Raw genomic sequence first — 23,790 nt, 5'->3', positions numbered from 1 at the left:
TCATTCATTCATTCATGCTGTTACAACCAGAGTCATTATTTTTCCTCCATCTGTGCCTCCTTGTGTTTTTTGAATCCTTCTTAGTTGGTGAGATATTGTGTAAAATCCTGTGGATGCACACTGAGGGAACAGTTAGAATATAACTTAAAACTAGGGCTGATGATTGATTAAAATATGTAATCGCATTATTGTCCATATAGTTAATTGCTATTAATCACAAATTAATCTCACATTTTTTTATCTGTTCAAAATGTACCTTAAAGGGAGATTAGTCAAGTATTTAATCCTCTTATCAATTTGGGAGTGGATAAATATGCTGCTTTATACAAATGTATGTATATATTTATTATCGGAAATCAATTAACAACACAAAACAATGACAGATATTGTCCAGAAACCCTCACAGGTACTGCATTTAGCATAAAACAATATGCTCAGATCATAACAACTTCAGCCCAACAGGTAACAACAGCTGTCAGTGTGTCAGTGTGCTGACTTGACTATGACTCGCCCCAAACTGCATGTGATTATCATAAAGTGGGCATGTCTGTAAAGGGGAGACTCGTGGGTACCCATAGAACCCATTTACATTCACTGATCTGGAGGTCAGAGGTCAAGGGACCCCTTTGAAAATGGCCATGACAGTTTTTCCTCGCCAAAATGTTATGTTAATGAGTGTTATTTTCCTTCATGACAAGTATGGCGTGGTTGCTGGATTCATCAGGTTTTCTAGTTTCATATGATAACAGTATCTTCACTCTATATAAAGCTATAGCTTTAAATCCAAGTCCGCTAAAACCTAATATGCGTTAATGCGTTAAAGACATTAGCGGCGTTAAATAAAATTGCATTAACTTTGACAGCCCTTTCTACACAATACACTACCTCACTTTCATCTTTACTTTCTATCGAAAATCTTAAATGGAAATGTACTATCTACATTGTCAAATAATCCGGTGCTTGTAGTCCCAGTCTAAATTGGTCTGGCATTGTAAAAAGCCCTTATACTGTAGAGCCTGTCAGCACAGCACAGCCTCAGCCATTTGTCTGCCACCTTTAGTCAGATCTCCCTTACAGATGCAATGACTAATAGATGAAGTTTGCAAGAGATGGGGATGGACTACAGAGAGTGTGAGAGAACTTGTTGAAAAAAAAAAGGAAAAAAGTGTGATGTCCAGAGATTTTTGAGAGAAGTGGAGCTTGGAGAAACTTGTAGAGAAAAAGTAAAACTGAGCTGTCTCAGGCGGCCATTTTTGTTTTTCAACATTGAATTTGTGACGAGACAGAAACGATAATGATAATCAGTGACAACATCTTGAAAACGATTCTTCAGCTTTGTTTTGGTTCATACAGCGTCTTTCTTTAATCTTCCCCGCATGTCAAACTTATGCTCTCTCTCTCTCAGCCTCTCTCACTTGGGCAATGGAATCTGGCAGGCTCCTCACAGGCTCCAGTAATGTGCTAACATAAGAAATCAATCAGACTCACAGTATTTCTACAGCCCCTCAGCTCACATTGATTTATTGCAAATGTGTTGAAGATGAAGAGAGAAACTCTTTAGCACTGTGGGGCAGGGTGGTCAAGGGGAGTGGATGTAGGAGAGAGGGATGAGGGGACGATGACAGGTTTGGGATGAGAAGTGAGGGGGAGGAGCGAGGAAAGAGGAGGGATCGTGGTCTACTGACCTTTGTTTTGATAGGCTGACATTAGTCACCTCAGGGTCATCGCACTGTCCGTCATCAGCCAGCCGTGCACAGAAAATGATGGTAATGTGTTCTATATTTTAGATGGCTGCGGTGCGTTTGCTGTGCGCTGTGGTTTTCCAGTATGTGGAGCATGACAGCTGCTGTCAGCCCTGCAGCGGGATGGGTCAGTGGTCACAGAGATGGTGGTGGCTTGGATTCCCATTAAACGCCATCAGTAAACTAACCTGACAAACAGAAAGACAACTCTCTCCATATGTTTAGCATTTTAACTTTCTCATCTTGTGTGTTGATACTGATGCTAATACTGTATGGGGAGAGACTTCAGGGATTTGGTCCAACGTAACTGGAGCACACAGGTTTAAGGCAACAATCTTTATTAGAGGACTAACGTTTCGATGCCAGGTGCGTCTTCATCACAGTCATACATGACTGCCCCACTCTGAGAGCACTAAACAGGCCTGTCATTATTACTATATGTTATTATACCTCTTCCTTCATTCTATACAGGAGAGAGATTTTGAATGTGTTGAATGAGTGTTTTTTAAATCGTGGTATTAGTACTTCCATAATGGGCTGTGCACTGCCAAGTACGTAGCCTACGGGTTTAATTTAGGGATGCTCATTTTGAAACATTTTTCTTAACCAATTACTAACCGTTAACTGACAAGTTTTTTGCCTCGCATGCAGCGGTGCTCAAGCTGCAGCGGTGCTCAAGCTGCAGGAGCACAACAGACAACTGAGTCTCCAGTTCACCGTCCGGGAGCGTTAACTTAGCAGCTACGATGCTGCGTGTAGTGTCGCGGACATGCAGCCTACTTCTCTGCGTGCACAAATGTGATCCTGTGAGCACGGGGCTGTGACGGGCGCGAGCTCAACCCTCCCTACGCGCTCACAACTGCTCAACGCTCGCTCGTCAAGTTTACTTTTGAGACTTTGGAGGTGGCATTGATGGCATTTGCGACCATTTTGGTCAGCATTGTATACCAAATCTTTTTTTGGTCATGTCTAGATGGTAAACCTCGATTTTTCTAAACTCTGGCGAGATGGTTGATGTTAGGATAGGTTGTCAGGCAGCGGGTCTCAAAAGAGTTTTTGTAAGTTTGCACAGATTTCAGGTTACCGTCTAGACACGCCTGCCTTTTTTGGCCAACGTGCTCCCTCGTCACAGACAACGAGGAGGGTCGCCCGGGGGTAGAGGAGGAACACCCCAACAGGAGGCACATTGCAGCTCGCAACGCAACATGGACAGATGGTAATCAATATATCCAGACAATATTTGAACTTTTTGACTCTGATGAATCCGCACCTGGCGTCAAAACATTAGTTCTGTAATCAAGTTTGTTGCTTTAGGCTGCATTCACACCCGATCCAGCGAGTGCAGTGGAGCCAAAAAAACGCACCGGCCTGCGGCGGGAAAGTCGAAAAAGTACTTTTGGAGAAACGCAACCCGACGTCACGTAACCAATCATGTAACCGGCGATCCAAAGCTGGGCAACCCAGCCATGAGGGAACAAAAGATGTTAATCATTGTGCAGTCAATGGGCCGGTAAAGTGACTCTCCAAAACCGCCTGCAACGTCTGATCTGATGTGATTGCAGCCTCAGACCCTTGTGCTCCAAAATACTTTGGACCAACTGTCTGAAGTCACTCCTGATACAAGACCGCCTTACTCTGACAGCACCGGACAGGTCTGTTATTCCTTGTGAGGAGGTTGAGGCGCTTTATACCTCTTCCTTTATACTACTGCTAATATTATTTGTTTCATAATGTGTGTGAGTCACCTTCGTGTCATAATCCACTTAAAACTTTGACTCTGTTTCTAAAATGTGGCTGTGATTCATGGGCTTCACTGTTAAAATGTGGCATCTTTTTAAAAAATTGTCTTCTGTTTTCTGAACTAAATTATTACCATATTAATGTGGTGATTTGTACCTAATGCATTTTGTAATGGCTTTCTGACTGTTGTTATTTATTTGAGTCACTTTCAATCTTAACATTCTTTAAACTCAAAACAAATTATCTTGCCGTTGCCACTCAATTATGACTCAGAGCAATTTCATATTTCATGCTCACGCAGCTCAGAAGGGATATCTGGAGGGATGCCTCACCAGTAAATTTTGTTTTCTATTTTATATATCTCAAGAGTGAAAGGCTTGTTTATCCGTTTTGTAGAAAATGACTGTCGGAGGGGGAGTCAGAGTAAGTAAGCGCTCAATAGTAGCCCGTTGTATTTATATCATGGGCATACACTTAGAGACACTGAAGGGGGCTGATGGAGATGAGGATTGCAGTGGATTATCGAGATAGGGCCGCGCCACTGAGAGAATGCAATCTTATTTATATTAGGCTTTCATAAAGTACACAAGCAGTAAAACATACGTCTGTCCGTGGCCATATGCAGCTGAGCAGAGTGGCGGTGGCCCTCTCTCTGCGGGGGCCGCGAGGCTGATTGAAGGGGTTAAAGAGGAGATTAAAGTGATAATGTACATCTCTAATCCCCAGCACTTTAAGAGGGCAAAGAGGGAAAAACGCCTCCAACCACAGAGCCGGACATGAAAAGGGTGCATCACTGGCCATCAGGGTCAGCCATCGCCATGGCAACAGATTATTCAGAATAATTATCTGCCATATGTGCCTTGTCACAATTAGAAGTTGGCTGTGAGCTGGGTCATGGGTCAAACACTGATCCATGATCCTGATCCAGAGTATTGGGGGTGGTGGCGATCGTAACCCCCGACACGGTTTATTAGAATAAAATTCAGCTTGCTCATCGCATCTGTCACACGAGCCGCAGTCACACAACCTGCTCCAGAGATCGGATGCTACCCGCTGCATCACTTTGTTGCAGTGATTTCCTCTAAATGTCACTGCACACTGTGCGTTTTGAGCTTTCAATAGCCCTTTCTTTAATAATAGATCTTACAAAATGAAAATCTGGAAATGAATAAAATGGATTTATGATTTCAATCAGAATACTGAGCTTCTTGAATCGACTTTTTGGCTGAGTAGCGAGGAAAGGAAATGACTGTGTGAGGAGAGTGCGCAAATGTGAGCCGACAGAGGCTCGGCGAACAAAAAAAAAAAAAAAAGGGAAAACCTTTTGTGGTTTGTTCTCACGACCAAGCCTTCCATTAGGAGTCCAGACGTTTTAACTCATCACTGCAGCTCTCCCGCAGGACTTATACAGAGAATATTTCATTTCCCATAAAGCCCTGTTCACACTTGTACCCTGGGAAAAGCAGCAACAAGGTGCAAAGTGGTTTACCCATTATAGTGGATAATTTATTCTCTCACTTTTGCCCATGTGAGAAAAGTCATTTGGAGTGAGATACCTCTCTACACTATTTACCATTTTAAGCAGAAATGTCAAAACCATTTTTCTAAATCACTGTTAATGAATTTGTTGAAGTTATTCACTCAAATAACGTGAAGTAAAAGAGCTGTGATTCTTACCATCTACTGTTTTCTCACTTCGTACTCATTGTCATACTGTAAACACCTCAAGTCACCCGGGGCAATCTCTATTCAGATCCAGTCTCTCCTCTAATTGTGGATTCGGTATGAAACGGTTTGAGGATCCCGGGGGGAGTGCGAAACGTGACAGTTTTAAAACCCTCACGATACCTCAGGCTTATTACTGCAAGCTGTCAGATTGTGTGAGATGCACAGTGCACGCTTTTCACTGATCAAATTTGTCACATCACGCCAGGCAGGATCACGGGACGGAGGACGTACCGACACGTTTAGGAAAGAGCCTGGATGTGTTCGGACAAGCTACTTACGTTTAAACACCAATTAAGCCCCATGCACTACTTACATCTATGGTCTATGAGATTGTTACCCATCACTATTAGGAGACACTCCGAGCCCTCTGGCTTTCTGGGAAAATAATTACATTCTTTCTGCGTCATAATTACTGCCTTGAAAATGTCTCTTTTGAACACTAACAAAGCAGGCTCTTACTCTTTCCTCTCTCTCCCCAAGCTCTGCCTTTCTCATCTCATGTCTGTTGTCTCTCTAGACACTAATGAAGTGGTTTAATCTGGTAACTCCAGAGGAACTGTCTGCAGAGGACTGCATTAATTAAGTTCCTGTGTGTGTGTGTGTGTGTGTGTGTGTGTTCGTTTTAGAGTTTCCACATTTTCAGAATGGGCCTTCCATACAAACATGTTTGCCATCATCACTTACTGTTGCTTTGTGACTCGTGTAGAATTGGCATAGTTTGTGGATTTGCATGTGTTTTGGGGGGGAAATGTGTTGATTAGTCCAAATGAAACAAACGCAGATTGTCGCTCTGAAAAGTTTGATAGCACATTGATTTCCAATTTGCAACTTTACTCAACTCTGCGAGTTCATACTAATCAAATCTGTCACCATGTTGAATCTATTACTGTGTAATCTCTAGGAACTCACACTAAGGCTTGTGTTAGCAGCTGGTTTTCAGGTCATTAAATGGGCTTTATCAGTGGTTATAAGCCTCATAGATGTGGGTCAGAAGGGGCCGGCTACACCCACTAGAAGGTTTTATCATTGATTCATACGAGTGATCACAGAAAGAAGGTATAAAAGAAGAGAACAGTGACATCTAGCGTACGTAGTATTTATGACAGACGCAAAAGTGAAAGTCAGGCAATGTAGTATAGACTATGTGGATCTCCATATGAGGTGATAGTCGGGGGCAATGGATGATCATTTTAAGCCAAAACACAATCTGTTTCCCTAAACTTAAAGGGGCTATATGTAAGAATCAGAAACTGCTTGTTAACAGCGACACCTGTGGCCTGTTGCTCACGATTGTGCTCGCACAAATCATAATATCACTATATATTTCACGTGCTTGGCAGTAATGTTAGCTTACCTGTCCAATAGGAGTTTTGCCAGCTCAGGGTCTGTTTTGATGCCCAAAACCAAACGAAGGTCCCTCCACGAATCGAAGGCCCGGCTGATGTTGATCCTAGTTTTCCTCCGACGTCGGTCACATTCCTGTTTTACAGACGGGCTTCACTAAATATAACTTTGTTTTTTTTGTGATTCCCAGGAGTTTGTGTTGGAGTCCGAGTTGTGGTGGGGACTGGTCGTTTGTTGGCGTTGGCTGACTCTATTTCTAACTAAACGTTAGCTATGGTTGCATACCGTTAGCCCTGTAGCAGAGCTAAAGAGAGTAAAGGCAGTCGCGAGTGTGCATGACGTCACATCCATTGGATTTTCCCGTAAAAAACGGCCCGCATTCTTCACATAGAAAGCAGTCTACAGGCTGATGGAGGAAACCCAGAGGTTAGGTTACAACCTGTTCTCACATCGGCAATAAAGAATGATTAAACAACATATAAAAACTTACATACAGTCCCTTTTAACTAAGTGGTTTTGTTGCCAAAAAAATTAAGAAAAAATAGAGCATACATGCTTATTTTTAGCCCCTAGCTTATGATGAACCCACACATTGTGGCAAGTTGGTGTGAAAACCTGTCAGACATGAAGTGCGTTTGAGTTATTATATGGTTCCAGTTGGGTAAACATAGTGAATAGCTTGTCTGTTACTTCCAGAGCGTGACTGATGTTTAGCACCGGCTAACCGCACTCAACTGGTCTATTTATGCAGTCACTCTACTTTGATTTAGTTCCTGCCTTCTTCAGAGTGTTCATTTGGATTACATTTTCTTTGACATTGCCTTACTGCATTCACGGGGAAAAAATGACAGTTGTGGCAGTTCCTTTTACAAACAGCCAGAGAGCAAGCCACTGCTTCTGCTCTCATATTTGCCAGCTCCCGAGTCCCGAGGATTCAGACTGTTGACTTAAGATCTTAGCTTTTCAGAATAAAGTGTACCTCCATTTTACATCTCTCTCCTACACTCCTCTTGTATTTCACCAAAGCTGTCACAGTTCTTTCTCTTATTTGCACAATAGTGTTAAAGTAAAGTACGACACTTTATGCAAGGTTACACAGCTGCTGTATGAAGCTTTAAACGGCTGCATCATTTCTGGATAATGTAATTATATTACACGGTTGCGTTAACTAATGTTGAGAAAATGTGAAGTTTGCATGTAGCTGAACAAACTAATCATTTTTGCCACCAGAACTCATTAAATTCACCATCAGTTTCTGAGCAACAATAAAAAAAGGGTGAAAAAAATAGTCTCGTGAACCTCAGGTCATGATGACACCAAATTTGGCGGGTACATTAATGATGTGCCTTCACACTTCACATTTTGTGAAAAGTTTAGTTGACTTTCTTCAAATAGGACGACCAGATTATTATTAACAGTTTATTATCAGTTTTTGTGAACAAAAACAGAAAATACATTACACATCAAACGTGAAGTATGTGAAGTATGTGTATCCGCTGATACTTCATTTCACACTCTTTGATATTAATAGTTTCCACAAAGGTGGATTTCTATTGTTTTCCTAATGGGATGGAAAGCAGTGCATATGGTGCATGCAGCCATCTTTTATTTACTTATTTATTGCTGTGGTGGTAGCAGTGTCTTGTGCATAATGCCTTTCTTACTTGATTTATTGATTTATTTTTGGTCAATTGCTAGGGCATGACTATAGCATGTAAAATGATCTGGCTGTTAGTAAGAGTTAGGGCTGGGTAACATATTGATATTATATCAATATCGACTTGTAATCGTAATATGGCATATGTGTTGCCTTTTGCTGTTTTTAAAGGCTGCATTACAGTAAAGTGATGTATTTTCCTGAACTTACCAAACTGTTCTATTTTTTTACCCACTTTGTCATTATATGCACATTACTGATGATAATCTATCAAAAAGTTCATTGTGTAAATATTTTTTGTAAAAGCATCAATAGTCAACCCTATAACATAGGGCTGGGAGATATGGCCTGAAAATAATATTGCGATATTTTTAGGCTATATCACGATACACGATATATATTGCGATATTTTCAAATATCCTCTAAGCACTTCATAAATGCTTGATTTAACCCTTTGATGCATACAATCAACAATACAATCCCACCGATATGATGATTCTTGTAGTCCCTGCAGCATAAGTCTGCATTAAAACATTCTGAAGTGTAAAGTAACTTATTATGTTTACCAATAAGCTTTTATAATATTGTTGATAGTACAAATTATTATATTATCACCAATCGCGAGATGACATGAGAGCATCCTTTAAACCTTACGCGATTATCTCACCCGTGTGATCAAACAAGAAGAAGCTCGTTTGAAAGCAATTACTCTTCAACTCACAGTTGTCGATGTAATGTAGTGATATTCAGGTATGGCTCACACGTTCTGCTGGACCACAGATCGGTAGTTGTGGAGAAGTGGGTCACCTCTGTTAGCTGGATGTTCAGATCGGTAGTTGTGGAGAAGTGGGTCACCTCTGTTAGCTGGACGTTCAGATCGGTAGTTGAGTAGAAGTGGGTCACCGCTGTTAGCTGGACGTTCAGATCGGTAGTTGAGTAGAAGTGGGTCACCTCTGTTAACTGGACGTTCAGATCGGTAGTTGTGGAGAAGTGGGTCACCTCTGTTAGCTGGACGTTCAGATCGGTAGTTGTGGAGAAGTGGGTCACCATTTCTTCTCCATATCGCCCAGCCCTAGTAGGAGTTGCTGTCTTCTATATTTGTCTTTTATTTTCATAATTTCAAAACTAATCATCTACTCACACTGAGACTGAAACCATCTAATTTTCAACATGCTACACACTTCCATAAACATTTCCCTGTTGCTGATTCCACCTCTTGAAAAGGCAGCAATCAAACCCCCACACTCTGCATCAAGAGGCCCCTTCGTGCCGCGCTCATACCCCCATCCTACAGTACCTATACTGCACTCATTGACCGAAGCCTCTGAAGGGTTATTTTGCACAGACGTTTGGAATGCTTCCATTAGAGTGAAGGCCCTTTTGAGAAAATTGCTTTTGTATTTACTAGTGCCACTACAAGTAGTAGCACTACACTGTTGGCATGCTGCGTACCTCTGTAACTGCTAACTAGACTGCAGCCAGAAACAATGCTGTCACATTCACTTTTAAGGACAGGAAATCAGGTTAAGCACATAAGGAAAAAAATGGCTTCCCACTGACCTTAATGAACAGAACCTTGTTAGCGCCTTCATACCCTGCTGTGTATGGAGTGAGATTTCTTTATCTTCATTTTCTATTTCATGCTCCAGAAAGCATAGAGAGGTGAGCTATTGCACTTGACAGGTTAAAGGAACTGTTGTGTTTGTTTATGATACCACAACCAGGTGCACGATAGGAAAGTTGACTTCATATAGAAACCCATGACCTTAGAAGCCCAATATCCACTGCAGCACGACCTCCCCTCAGGGGAGAGAATGAACACGCAGCACTTACCACCCGATAGCACTCAACCAACATAGCCTTTAGTCACGCAGTTCCACACACGTGCACACACACACTTACTAATACAAATTACCTGCAGTTTTTCACATAAGTGAAATACCGCACACACACGCAAACTAGGGATGTCACGAGAGCCAATGCTTCGGTACCAAGTTGATGCCAAAATTCTAAAAACGTGATGTACTCTTTTTCTACAGTACCGAGGGTACCGTACGATGCCTGTAATCACGGTCCCAAATTAACAAGCGCCAAATGCGGGTAGATTTTCCGTTTGGCGAGTAACTCTCTGAAGGCTTCTGTCCTCTGCTCTCTGTGTGTCAGAGCCCGACACACACACACACACACACACACACACACACACACACACACACACACACACACACACACGCACACACACACACACACACACACACACAACAGCGCCGTCTAGATGTTGGGTTTGTTTACTTTTTCAAAGATCCTTTATTAATTTGTTGGAGAAGAGGACTCACTCGTGTGGAAAAAACTGAACTGAGCTGAATTTCTATCTTTTGTTGTTTATTGCTAAATCTCTGAAAAGTGATGCTTTTTTTATCGTCATCAAATTATAACATTAGCATTTTAAATAAATATTTAATGGTCTAATGGTCTGTCACCATGTCAGTGAATTTAAACTACAGCTTGCAATCTGAGGATATACAGAGAGAGAGTGTGTGTGTGTACGTGTGCAGCCTCTGCTGTTTCCTTACAGTCACTGAACTATACCTGAGGAATAAAGTCTCATCATTTTCCTTTTTTTTTTTGGTATCGAATTGGGTATCGAGAATTGTGGAAATTCACTGTTATTGGTATCGACTACTAGATATCTGGTATCATTCCTAACGCAAACTCACACACAGAGTGAGTAAAGGAGCAAATTTGTCTCGCACCATTAGCATCAAAGTCTAATCTCTTTGCCAAGGTCAAACTGTCAAGATTTAGGGTATCCCCTGCGTACAAACATAGTCACAGACGTAGATATACACAAAGAGATAGATTGACACAAAGAGACAGACAGATAAAGGCACATACACACACACACCGCCGTTTTGTGCTACAACCATAAGTCATTCTGCAAGGTAGCTGTACCATGAAGTGTAGACACTAGTATCCATAACATGCATGTATTATTTATGAGCTCAGCACGGTTTGCACATAGCGATGTATGCAAATGTATACATTAAGGAGAGGCGGTTCTTCATTCCTGCCTGTTAGAAGAAGTGGCTGCCTTCTTATCACCTCCGCTATTAAAATAGCAAGGCTGTGGGGCGGAGATCCATCTCTCGTCTTTTAATGGCATGTCTGTGTGTGTGTGTGTGCTGCGCATAAAGGTGTGTGAATGTGCTCGCGTGCCTATGGTATGTGTGGATCTTGTGCATGCGTGATTGTGCCGGTGCACTTAACTGTGCTTGCAACTGCAATCAGGACCATAAGTGGCCTGCAATTTCAAAAAGAGAAATTGAAATGGGGACTGGAAAGGAGGCAGAAAGAGATGTAGGGCTGTGAAGTTAAAATGTGAGGCGTCCTTGATGAGAATCATTTTGATTATTCCTGACAAAGGTAAAGCGTATAGCAGTGTAATCACCTCCTTGCTATTTCATGTGAGAATGAGTGTGTTCCTTTTAACCAAGAAGATATCTCTGTGTTTGTGTGTTGAAGCAGCATCAGCGGGGTGGCCATGCTGTTGTTAAGGACCCTTGCAGTGCAATAAGAATGTTTTTATTGTCACAGAAGAGCTGCTTTTGCATCTATTAACCCCATTAGAACACATTTATGTTGGATGTGTGTGTGCTGGTGTCTGACCTGCATCAGGTCAAGTCAAGTATATAAGCACAGCCCAATCTCATGTTCAATGTCTCAATGTCTACGTTTAGATGCACACTAATATTCCACTTTTATTCCGAATATGACAATATTTTGATACAGGTCATGTAAACAGCACAATTGGAGCATTTCCAGATGAAGACATGTGGGATATGCCGATATTACTTCTTTGGACATGTATACAGCGCATTGGGGTTTTTACGGCAGTTTGCGACACACTAACCCGACCCTGTCAGATGGTTTGTTTCACTGAACCATCTGAGAAGCTGTCATTGGAAACTGTTTGGAAAAGGGCAGGCACTTTCAAAAAATACTTGGCAGGTGATTGGATGCACCATCTGTCAATCAAACTAACAAAAGTGAAACTAACTTGCCGTACTTAACACGTTTAGAGCCATACATTGCTCTTCTTTCAATGAAGAAATAGCCTACTCTGCAGCTCTGATATAACTGATGCTATTGCAACATCTACGCTAACCTCTTCAGGAGCTGCCATTGTTGTTTAGAACCAACAGTCACCTCTCCGTCTCATCTCACCGGGTCTCACACACCTAACCACACCCGTAGCTACTCACAGGACGCTGATCGGTCCATTATCTGGCGAGACATTGCATTACTTGAAGCCTGACAAGATGGATTTTCATGTGACATTTGATCCCGCAATTCTTGTGTGACATCGCAACAATCCAGCTGCCGTGCAAGGTTAGCGACACACAGCACCGCGGTCTCTTGCCTGTTTACGGCCAGCTCTGTGCGTCGTACACAAACCAACTAGCCCACAGTTTGCAGAAAAGCCCACATTTCTGGTCGGGAGGAGAAACACACCTACTTTTAAACATTATGAAAGACTTGTATATCTTACTTATACTTACTATACTTTGGATATGCGTAAATATCGCATTGCCTTTAAAGAAGGTGGTTGAAGGAATGAAAGAGGGAACTCCGCCACCGGTTACGTTACTCGGAGTATGCACGGCTGCATGTAAACGGGAATATTAGTGGAATATTCATTTTCATTAGCCATGTAAACAGCTTAGTAGAAATATTGTCCTTTTTTTGGAATAAGGGCAAAAAAAATGATATTTTGTGCATGTAGTCAATGAGCCATACAAGCCCACAGAAGCAACAGTTCAAGCCAAAGCTCTCTAGAAAGACAGAAGAAAACTGGGGAAAAAAAAGCATAGGGACAGGAAATTCAAAGAGAGATCCTCCGTCTTCAGTGGGCCGGGGATGGCAGGACCAGCTGGGGAAAAGGTAATTAAAGAAAAATGAAAAAAGAAGTTGTAACAATTACAAGGAGTGGTTGAGCTTCTACATGTGTGGAGCTCTGTCCAAGCATGTATTTAGGCTCTTAATAAATGAACCAGCGGATAAGGGAGCATACGCAAGAGCAGTCTCGGATCAGCTGTGTCCTGAGAGAGGAGAGGTAACAATATAAGCCATTAGCACAACAAATTGAAAGCCCTCGTTTTCAATCTCGCCGTTTCCCTTCACGCTCACAAAGCAGCCGTTCTGACCTCACAGTGATTGTGTGCTTTATAACAGCGGCTGCAGCGATATGTTTTTGCATTCCAGTGTGTGCGTGCGCCTCAGGGACGGCGGGTGACAGACTCACTCCCTGTGTGTGGCCGATTGCAGTGCGAGCGCCAAGGACAAGCAGTGGAGGGTAGAGCGGGTGATTTGTCTCTTAGGATTGAACTCATCTCTCTCTGGTCTCCCGCAGGCCTCTCTTCCCTCTTCTCTCTCTGCACGCTGTCTTATTTTGAAGGTGAAGAGCATTTCTCTCAGTGTTTGCATGCATCAGTTTTAGCTGAGTTTAACAGTTGTACTCGAGCATACCTCTACACACACAACATTCATATAGATATGCAAAAAAGTGAGCACATAATCCACGAGATATTTCCTTGAGCTATTTCAGCCAATGGAGCTTCACAGTAGAATTACAGAGCCTCTTCCTGTATATATATATATATATATATATCTTTTTTGGATTGTATTAAAACCAGTAGGACCCTTTAATTTACAACACAAACTTTAAAGGTGCTAAATTCCTAATTCAGAGCATATCTAAGATGGAGGGATTGCCTCCACACTGGGGATGTCCATAATTAACCGTTTAACCGTTAACCCACATTAAGCATTTTAACCGATTAACGCTATCGGTTAAAACAGTTAAAAGAAATTATAATAATTACCTCAAAAGCTGAGCGGCTCAGAGGAGCTGCTAAGTTAACGCTCCCGGACGGTGAACTGGAGACTCCCGTCAACCAATATCTGTTGTGCTCCTGCAGCTGGTACACCGCTGCATGAGAGGCACAAATCTTGTTGGTTAACGGTTAATAATCGGTTAACGAGGGTCGGTTATCGGTTAAGAATTTTTTTCAAAATGAGCATCCCTACTCCACACGGCTCTCTACGTGGCGACGGCTGCTGAACGGTGCTGTCAGTGCCTGATCTGACCCAGCTTCCCGATCTGTTCTGCACATGTGCGGGCGCACCTTCCCAGTATACCTTACAGCCCTTACTCTCCTCTTATTAGCTTCTAAACCTAAACGCTAAGAGTAGGTAGTCTAGCTATGAGGCTAACCGGAGATTGTGAGCTGCCGTGGCTGAGGAGAGCGGCTCACCCACAGCAGCGCTGAAGGCACGCTACCTGGTCCAAACACCGCTATGTTTTTTCATCATTAGAGTATCTTCTGAGAATTTTTGAGGCGACAAATCAACTGTGTAGTTTTTGAATATTGGCAGTTTTGCATAAATTATTGATCTTTTTCAGAGATGAGAAGCTCCACAAACTGGCATGACAGCAAGCTTGCGCCTGCGGGGTTTGTCAGCCAGCTACCTGGCCAGGCCCGCTAACAGAACCCGCTGGGAGCTGAGCTAGCTGAAACTCTCTCTAGAGACCGGTCTCGTAGATGCCCCTGTGGGGATCAGAGGCTAAGTTCAAGGCATACTGGGTAAGCGTGCCCGCAAATGCACAGAATGGATCGAGCAGCTGGATCGGGTACTGACAGGTGCTAACAGTGAAAACAATGTTAACGGAGCGAACAGTGTTAACCTGAGGGTGAACCGGAGGCTGGGTGCTACACTGCCGTGATGACGCCGTCGGTTAGGATGGCGTTATCAGCAGTAACCGCCGTATGAGCGCAGTGCAGAGCAGCTAGCCAGTGGGGTACACACACTGTGACTCACATGCACTAACATGCACTCGCGGCCGGCCAAGCTAGAAAACAAAAAACAGAGAAACTCTGATTACGACACACACAGAGGGAGAGCGACTTCATTCTCTGCTCAGGTAGACATTCACACTCAGTAAATAGTTGTTTGCTGCTACATTAACGCTCTGGATATCAAATTTAGCACCTTTAAGCATCAGCTCAATTAGTCCATTTCTCTGCACTGTAGGTCTGTTCCAACTGTGGCATGTTTGCATGTGTTTTCTTTGGACCAGAGGGCACTCTTGATAACGTGTGTTGAAAGAATATTATGTTTACACCTCAGAAATAAATAATCTCCGAGCAGATGCAGCCAATCAGCAAAGAAGAAGAAATCCATTGAATGTAGAGAAGGCTCATAAAAACAGTCATGGGCAGCTCTTCCCGAGTTATTCACTGTATCAAGACAGAAATAAACTAAAACTATGTATCAAAATAATTTGGATAGAAGGGATGAAAAATAGACCAATGATTGATCTGCCATTATACTGCAGGGTGGATCATTTTGCCTCATATACTGTACTTAGTATTGCTACCAAATCACAGCAGTGTCCCTCCTGGTACTCTGTATATGTATGTGCCAGTTGCAAAGTAATCCAAAAAAAGTGTCCAGCACTGTTGTCAGCCATCAGCTGTACAGAGAATAGTCCCTTTGAAGTCTGTAAAAGCTGCTATGCCGCCATCACATCCACTACGGCAGTGTCCTCTAAAATATCCAGACCCGAATCTCTGTAGTCTGCAGAATAGAATATAGGCAGTGGCAGTGTAAACACCTCTCTCATCATATTCAGCAGTCCATGCAACAATCTTCTGTTTGCCACCCAATTCCATTTTGTCTTATGAAGGAGGTGGGGAAGGTTATGATAATATTTTGTCTAAACTGTGTGGTCCTTAATGTCTGTTTCATCAGTTTAATGCAAACCATACCTACTGGTCGTTTTTATGAGGGTGAAGATTAGGGAAATATTGTGATCAATGACAGACATGTTAATGGTGACCAGTATGAGATTGGGGCATAAAACCAAGCCCTTTTGGTGAAAAATTTGGCTTTGTAGCCCCCTTACCCCACAGCCGCTGTAGGGTTAGGTTTCCATCCCCAGAACCCTAACCCCGTAAACCACAACACACATGGTTTTAGGACAAAAATTATTATTTTTATTTTGATAAATAACTCTTAATATAAATAAACAATTGGTCTCTGATATTGTTGGATTAATAATGTTTAGTCAGTTTCAAAAATTTAGAGAGCGACCAGCGCAAACCCCACCAACCCCCACCCCCCCCGCCAGAAGGTGGCGCCCTAAGCGACCGCCTATATGGCCTTTTGCCTTTAAGATGGAATATCAGTGGTAAAAGCAATCATCCACCAACCTCACCCAGCCTCCACACCTAACCATATAACAGCTCTTTTGCAAAGTAGTTCGGTATTATCAATATATTTCCTGAAAAAGGAACAGAACAGATACTTTCAGTGCTTGAGACTACAAGGTCAACCCACCTATTGTACATCTGACGCACAAGGATAAGATCGGCAACAAAGGATCTTTTTTCCAACAACTTTTGAAAATGTGTTGGGTTGAATAGATTAGACTGGATGCTATGAATGTTTCCAAAGTTCTCTATCCTCCTCTTCATGACGTGTGTGTGTGTGTGTGTGTGTGTGTGAGTGTGTGTGTGTGTGTGTGTGTGTGTGTGTGTGTGTGTGCGTGTGTGTGTGAGTGTGTGTGTGTGTGTGTGTGTGCTGGACAAACACAGTTTTTTAAAATTACATTTCATATTTTTCTCTCTGGTTAAACTTTCCAGTGAGATACACAAAATCAATCAAGTAAGAAACACATGAGGGACTAACCGCTAATCAATAAGTAAGAAATAAGCAGCTCTTGAGTAACTCTGCGTTAAGGATTGTAGATAATGGTAATGACGAGTTACTGGAGCGTATGGTCAATGATCCAGCATCTAATGAGTTTCTAGATCTAGTTTCTAAATATCTAATCATTCCAGATGAGCTATCAGCTGCTAAATAGCACATAACCAATAACTAATTATAACTTCCTGATTTTAGTTCCTGTCTTTGTGTCCCCTCAAGTGAAATAGTGATTCATCCGACTCAGCTCACAAGTGGGCACTGACTTTTTATTGGGAAAGTGTCATTAGTTTAGGCTTCATTAGGTCATTACATAGTAGTTCATTAGTTCATGAATAATGTACCAGAGAGAGAATCCTCAAAAAAAGATTTGAACTGTCAATTTGAATGAACATGTACATTAACACTCACTTAAAAAGCTACATCTTTATTTGCTATTTGAGTTATTATTGAACTTAGAATTGAATTATATGAATGTGTTTCAAAGGAGATGGGTTGGATTTTTTTTCACATGTCTGTGTTGAGTAATCTCAATTTAATGTGAGGGTAAGATGAAGCCTCGCCGTGTTTAAAGACCTTCCATCATTTATCTGAATGGCTTCTTTATTTCTAATAGCAGGCGAGGAATCCTCTGCATTTATTCTGTCAGGATGTCACAGTTTTATTCATTCATTCATTCACTCTTTCTCAGTGGCTCCGAGAAGGCATATCTACAGACAATACATACTTAGCAAGATAATCTCCTATATGTACCACTGATGAACTGTGCACACTGTGCTTATTATTCCACTCCCTGCTCCCCCCTTTTCACTCACCATTCTGTCAGTCTCAGTCCCTTCATTTAGCAGTCTGCAAGCCCCGTTAAATGATTAGTAAGCCCACAAGTGAATATATGCAAATCCTCCTCCACTCCATCGGCTTAGTGAGCGGCGAGGTTTAAACACACCTTGCTAAAGTCCCTGTCACACACGCAAGGTATTCAGCAAAGTGAGCTATTCCAAGAACAAGTTCAGACAATCCAAACATTCTTAGATAGTTGCGTTGAGGATGTGTGTCCTCAGATATACTCATGCAAACACGTATATGGCGCACTCATTCTAAAAGAGCGCACGTACGCGTTCAGTCACACCCAGGATAAGTCTGAGCCCTTCCGGTCTTCTAGGCATGGCCCATCAGATAGGATTCAGCGTGTAAGGTCCAACCAATAAAAACGCCCAAATATTCTATTAAGTATAAATCCTCTCCGCTGGTGGAGTTTGTGGAGTCAGATTAGGACTAGACAAACACTGCAAAGCAGTCGTGCCCACACCGGGACCACTGCCAACAAGAAGCCCCACAGATATTGCCGTGTCACTGTGTGTGCGCGTGTGTGCATGTTTGTGTGCACAGACGGCAAAGAACCCCGATGTGAGCATTAGCAGGCAGGGGGATGAACAGGCTAAAGCTCTGATACGTGCTGCTCAGTGTAATGGGAAGACTGTGTCAGGGATCTGAGCCGGTTGCAGCTGCAACACATAACCTTTGTTCTGTGTGCATGTGTTCATACCATGTCTTTCTATCTCCTGCAGCGAAGCGGGAGTATACCTTCTTGTCTGTATTGGTGCACACGCACACCTGTGAACTTGTGCAGCAGCATAAAAAGCATGTACCTATTTGAGTGTGTTTTTAACATACAGATTGACTCAGATTGTCCTTACTGTGTAGCTGACTTGTTCGTGTGTTCACTGTGGGCTCTGTGTTTATTTAGTGATGGTCGCTCTGTAGCTCCTCTGTGTACTGCGAGCACAGACAGCTGCGATGTTTTAGGCAGAACAGACAGATTTCTATCGCTGACCCTAAGGCTGCTCATTAGAATTCAGCACACCTCTTTCAAATATCCCTCCATCTCTCTCTCTCCTTTTACTTTTTTTCTCTATCGCTGCCTTCTTTTTTCCCCTCTCTCTTGCTGTCGTACACATTGGGAGAGAATGCTTCGAGCAAAGGGGTGAACTATTGGTCAGCCATCATAACAATGTCTGTGTGAGCTGCATACACAGCTATTCACACTCAGTGACGCCTGCCAAAGCACACACAGAGACAGCCACTGCTATACGACTGCATGTGAATACACACGCATACACACGAATGTGCTCGTTCATAGTTAAACCTGCAATATGTTGTAGACTGTGGTTTCCACTCGATAAAAGCTCTGATAAACTTGTTACATACTACCTAGGGATACACCGACCCGATACTTGTATCGGATATTGGGCCGATACTAACTCAAATATCTGGATCGGGTACAGTAGAGCCGATCTGTTCAGTTCAATTCTATGTTTACGTCCAGTGTTGTATGATTGGACCACTGAAGACCACTTTTTGAAGGTCTCGGTCTCGTTTCGTAATCGACCGTATTTTTACTCGGTCTTGTCTCAGTCTCAGACAAAGAGCACTCAGGACTTTATTTCAAGACCGGTCAATACCACAACTGCGGAGATATCACTAAATTAATTGTATTTGTTAACATCATTACTGTGATTGGATATAAAACCTCCCGCTCCAAATGCAACCAATAACTTGACTCATTTCTAATTTGAATTTTTTTTTACTGTTAATGGCTGTCACCCCTCCCCGCCCCTCTTCACACACACTCCAAGAGTGAACGCAGGAGACAGGGGAAGAAGCTGTGGCTGTCTGGGAGGAGATGTCAGTCAGATCTTCGTCAGCAGCACGCTGGTAAACCGCATAGCCGAGCGAGCTGACCAAGCCCCCCGGAGGAGTGCCGGTCGTTGATCCCAACTTTCGTAGTGGCCAAACGGCGGTACTACAACTTCCGTGTCCGTCACGTGATGTCATCGGGCCCAAAAAGACTTTTTCCCATAGACTTACATTGGGAAAGAGACGTCTGTAACTCAGCGGATAATTTTTTTTTGGTGAATCAACTTCCCAGTATGAACACTCTAATAGCCCTTATTTAAATAATATGTTTTTAAAGTTGTAAAATGCACTAACAGCTGAATCCAGAGTTATTTCCCTTCCTCCGTTCATGTGAATGAGACCTAGACCGAGGCTGGAGCGCAACGTTGGGACCCCGTGAGCGAGTCTTGTGACCGAGCGGACGTTACTGCACATGTTCCATGTGCACATATCCGGGTATTTTTCCAGGCGTAAATCGAGCCATTTTGTCTTCATGCTCCACTGAGCAACTCTCACAGGAATGAATGGGGCCCCGCCTCCAATGCTGGATCCAGTTCTCTTAATACATCCATGGAGCTAACAACAAACATGTCAGCCATTCTGAAGTATTTCATGCTTATTACGCCAACAAGTTCTACAGCTATCTTATGTCTAAAATGAAATGTCCACAGAGATTTTGTTTTTCAAAGTTAGGAAAGCAATGTTTAAGTCAAGTTTGATGTTGCCTCACACACAAAAGAACGATCACTTCCACACAGTGAGCTTAGTAAAGCTAGGGTTGATAATCTTGAGAAACTAGCAAGACAAGTACACTAGATTTACAGTCCTGCAGCAGCCACAGATACCGGATTTCATGATTTATTGATTGCTGTCGGGATGTAATGAGAATTTTAACTAATATAACAAAAAAATTCATTTCAACAACACTACCAACCCTCCCTTTAATTAAACACTGGTATCGGATTGGTACGCGGTATCGGCTGACACCAAAGGCCAGGTATCTGTATCAGTATCAATATCAGGACTGAAAAAGTGCACCTGCCAGCAACTAATAGTCAGAAGTAGCTCACAAGGTGAAGAAAACTGACCAATAGAGTGCTCCAGGAGGACGTATCTTTGTAGGCCAACCATGAAGTTAGCATCGCCATGGTTCCCTCAAGAAAAAGCCATTTCCATTGGGTTTTGGATTATTGTGGAAAATAAGCTCTGTGGCAAACAAACGTTTATGATACTGACACGTTTTGTTCAGCAAGATAATCTCCACAAATGAACACCACTTTAAAAGCTAACGTTATAAATGAACTACAACGCGTTGAATGAGCGCGAGTATACACAACGAGGCTGTGAAGGAGGACGAGTCGGCGTGATGACGTTTACTCGTCTCATTTAGACAGTTGTTAGCAACCGCCTTTTTTAAGACACATTAAGGCTTCAAAATTCATGAGGGGGATATTTATTGATGTATTTTATATCGTAGAACAAAACGTTCAAATCTCTTCAGCTTGTGTTAACCACAGACCTGATTTTAGGTATCTAACTAAAAACCCATTGACTTCCAGACAAGGGAACAGGAAGTGCTGAAATAATAACTCATTTCTAGGTTTTAGTACTCATTCCTGTAGCACTCTATTAACAAGTAAAACAACCACAGATAGTTGTTAGAGAAGGAGACAGCAGAATATTGAACTTAGATTTCGTCGCGTTGAACACGACTCGCCAAGTTAACCTTGTTTTGATCTTTTTCTGCAAAATGGATGAATTAAAGCTTTAAAGTAATATTACACTCCTGTTGATGGCATTTAAATATGCAGTGTCATAATATTTATTCTCAGTCACGTACTGTATACATTCACACACACACACACACACACACACACACACACAGAAACACACAGCCTTTTAAGCACGCTCGGATAGAGAACACATTCTTATGCATTAATTGCTAATGTTTGCTGCATCCATTCCTAAGCAGGCATTTGTCTGTGCATGTGTGCCCACGTGTGTGTGTGTGTGTGTGTGTGTGTGTGTGTGTGTGTGTGTGTGTGTGTGTGTGTGTCTGTGTTATTGTCCCAGGCTAATTGAGCAATTCCACAGTGGGAGCAGCGGGGTTTATGGTCACGGAACGCCGTGCTCTCCTGGAGCAGTTAGCAAGCCCCCACTTTCATAATTGCTCTGCTTTTATCTGAGCAGCAGACACATTCCAGCACAAGAGGAACACATACAGTACTGAAGCATGTAATGTTCACATATTGTATACAAACACCCACATTCACCTATACACCCACATTCACCTGAATAGGTGAATGTGGGATTCTACACACATGCTGTACCCGCTCACATTCAATGGAATTGTCCCTTTCATTCTTTTTCTTTTGTATTTGGAGTAGGAGGAAACTCTGTGTACTGACGATCTTGCAAAGCAATCTCTGGGAAGACGCATTGGGCCTGTCATAATCTATTGAATTCAGAGATACCTTTGAGATGTACAGATGCCTGTTGAGATCGGTCTCTGTCAGTGTGCAGTTATGTGTGTAGGTGGTTGTGGTTTATCAGCGCCAGCACCATTTATCTCTTAACAATGATTTTCTATTAGATTTCAGGGCTTAGAAAATGTGTTGCACCCACTATTTAGATTTTTCTGTTATTTAAATACAAACCATCTCTCTGTGCGTATTTGTGTATGCATGTGTGTCTGTTTGTGTGTGTGTTTGTGCGCATGTGCTTGCATGCTTGATTGCACATGTGACTTGAACAAACGCCAACACTGGTGGCCCTGTCTGTTTGTCCCATGCAGACGTTCTGTGAGTGTGTGCCCAGCTCCTCCCAGCTCAAACATCGCTGGTCAGACTCAGAAACTGCCAGGGAGACCCCGGCCAAGGTAAGGCCCTGTCACTGCAACCTGCTGTGTACATGCACACGCAGGCAGATACGCATGCACGCACGCACACTAGCACACAACGCGTCTGTTTCATGGGTTATATCACAATCATATAATTAGTGATTGCTAAATTAGTGGCTTTTTTGTAATCAATGGGTCATACTGTTAAAACAAAAACAATATTTTAGCAGAAAAATACTAAGCCTGCAACTAACAATTATTTTCATTGTTGATTAATCTGTTGATTATTTTCTCGATTAATCGATGAGTTGTTTGGTCTATAAAATGTCAGAAAATTATGAAAAATAACAATCAGTGTTTCCCAAAGCCCAAGATGACGTCCTCGAATGTCTTGTTTTGTCCACAACTCAAAGATATTCAGTTTACTGTCTTACAGGAGGAAAGAAACCAGATACTATTCACATTTAAGAATCTGGAATCAAAGAATTTTTATTTATTTTTTGAACTCAGACTGATTAATCGATTATTGAAATAGTTGGTTATTGCCGCGGTAGCTCACCGCCCCGTGTACCAAGGCTGAGTCCTTACCGCAGTGGCCCAGGGTTCCAATCTGACCTGTGGCCCTTTGCTGCATGTCATCTCCTCTCTCGCCCCCTTTCACAGCTATCTTTCTCACTATCAATAAAGGCATAAAAAAAGCCCAAAAAATAATCTTAAAAAAAAAATAAAAAATAGTTGCCGATTAGTTTAATAGTTCAACTAATTGTTGAATCGATAATTAATCGTTGCTGCTGAACCAACTTATTCACCCTTAGTAATCCACTACTTAAATCCGATTAAGGATGCAAATAACAATTATTTCCATTAGCGATTAATCTGCTGATTATTTTCTCGTATGGTATATAACATGACAAAAATGTCCATCATGTTTTCCCGGAGCCCGAAGAGACATCTTCAAATTGCTTGTTTGCTCCGTTCAACAGTCTAAAACCCTAAGATATTCAATTTAATATCATAATAAACTAAGGAACCCAACAAATATTCACATTTGAGAAGCGGTAATTATGAAAACAATTAATCAATTATAGAAATTCACGCTGATGAATTTTCTGTCAATCATCTAATCCAGAGGCTCCAAACTGTTTCAGGGTTGGCTCAGTGAATGGAAGTGACAACATATTACATTAGTTATCAAAAGAAGATCACATAGAATAGCCTAAATGTGTGTGATTTGGTTAAAGAGATAGTTCAGAGATACAGTAGTTTTGGGAAATTTGACTGGTTTTCCCACTTTCCCAGAG

General features: G+C 42.2%; 1 protein-coding gene across 2 annotated transcripts in view; it reads left to right on the top strand.

The window, feature by feature from the left end:
* Positions 1–23,790, top strand: part of fibcd1b (fibrinogen C domain containing 1b) — a 146,558-nt gene that overhangs the window by 15,240 nt on the left and 107,528 nt on the right. Inside the window, exon 2 of one of the 2 annotated variants that reach the window (XM_074617562.1) lies at positions 22,445–22,528. The exons of the other annotated variant lie outside the window; for it this stretch is intronic. Coding sequence (XP_074473663.1) covers positions 22,445–22,528 — 84 coding nt within the window. The remainder of the gene's footprint in view (positions 1–22,444; positions 22,529–23,790) is intronic. 2 annotated transcript variants of the gene reach the window in all.

Source organism: Sebastes fasciatus, chromosome 19 (assembly GCF_043250625.1).
Source record: "Sebastes fasciatus isolate fSebFas1 chromosome 19, fSebFas1.pri, whole genome shotgun sequence".
NCBI classification, from domain to species: domain Eukaryota; kingdom Metazoa; phylum Chordata; class Actinopteri; order Perciformes; family Sebastidae; genus Sebastes; species Sebastes fasciatus.
The sequence above is the reverse complement of the archived record's forward strand: the minus strand, read 5'-3'. Positions and strand labels throughout refer to the sequence as shown.